General features: G+C 43.3%; 1 protein-coding gene across 1 annotated transcript; it reads right to left on the minus strand.

Annotated features, from left to right (window-relative positions):
• Positions 1 to 256: 256 nt before the first annotated feature.
• LOC130996632 (2S seed storage albumin protein-like) lies at positions 257 to 961 on the minus strand. Its single transcript, XM_057921926.1, has one exon. It carries the CDS (start codon positions 818 to 820, stop codon positions 368 to 370), a length of 453 nt encoding a protein of 150 aa, XP_057777909.1. The 5' UTR covers positions 821 to 961; the 3' UTR covers positions 257 to 367.
• Positions 962 to 1,241: the final 280 nt, after the last annotated feature.

The following is a 1,241-nucleotide window of genomic DNA, read 5'->3' on the forward strand; positions in this document are numbered from 1 at the left end:
GTTGCTTCTAATTAATTATATTTTGATATAGTATTTTTTTATAGAACAAATAATTTAAATTTTATAAATTAGTACTTGATATGAACTCAAATATGAAACTTTTATCATTAAATTAACATGACATTAATCTTGCCATTATTTAGAAATTTCTACCGAAACTAATTTAGTAGTATAACTTTCTAATTAAGAAGATGATAACTTGATGAAGTTGGAGTAGTGGTAGTAATTAATTTATTAGAAATTAAAGTGAGAAAAATGATCCGAAAATGTTGTTTATTTATTTGGAGGAGATAAACAGAGGGTAGGACGGGAAGAAAAAGAAAAAGAGGGTCACCGGTTTACATGACATAACCTGGTGAAGTAGAGTCTAGAGAAAGACAAGGTTGAAGCGGCATTGCTGCTCCCTCAAGTTGCAGAGGCGGGGAAGGGCGCGTGCCCTCTCGTAGATCTGCTCGGTGCCGGCTTGGTAGGAGCGGCCTCCCTGCTGCTGCGCCTTCTGGACGGCGTGCCTGATGGCTTCGCAGCCGCATTGGTAGCGGTCCATTTCCCTGAGCTGCTCGCAGCATTGCTCAGCATACTCCTCCTGCTGCTGGGGGTTGCTTTCGGCCTCCATCTCCATCTCCAGGTAAGGCCTGCTCCTCTGCTTCAGGTAGCTCTGGCACTCCTGGAACTCCCGCCCCTGCACCTGCTGGCTGCACTGCCGGTACTTCTCGCTGCCCCTCTCGTCGTAGGAAGTCGTCACCGTCGTCACGGTGGTGGCGCTGGCCACGGCCACCAGGGCCACCAGGAGAGCTGCTGCCAGTGCGGACTTGATCGCCATTTCAGAGAGAGCTTGAGCTAGTATGTATGTATAAGATGAGGATTGTTATTGATGAGGGTAAAGGGGCTAGCTAGCTCCTTTTTTATAGTGGAAGTGAAGGGCTGCATGGCTTTTACGTGTTGATTGATGGGGATTAGTGTCGAGCTTTGCGTCTCCGACCTTCCACATCGATTTCGCATGCAAATCTTGCCAAAACATCTTATATATATTATTTTTATCTTGCCTCTTGCTCAGTTACTCCTTGTTACTACTACTGGTATTAATGCTCAACTCAAGTATATCCATTTTACTTCACAAACGACAAAAACTAGCCGTGCCTATCTTTTTCAATACTACAAGACTTGCTCAAAATATACTCATTATTTAGTCACGCCTATTTTTATTTACATGGTATAATTCGACGAGATCATTTAATATTATA

This window comes from Salvia miltiorrhiza, chromosome 8, assembly GCF_028751815.1.
Source record: "Salvia miltiorrhiza cultivar Shanhuang (shh) chromosome 8, IMPLAD_Smil_shh, whole genome shotgun sequence".
NCBI classification, from domain to species: domain Eukaryota; kingdom Viridiplantae; phylum Streptophyta; class Magnoliopsida; order Lamiales; family Lamiaceae; genus Salvia; species Salvia miltiorrhiza.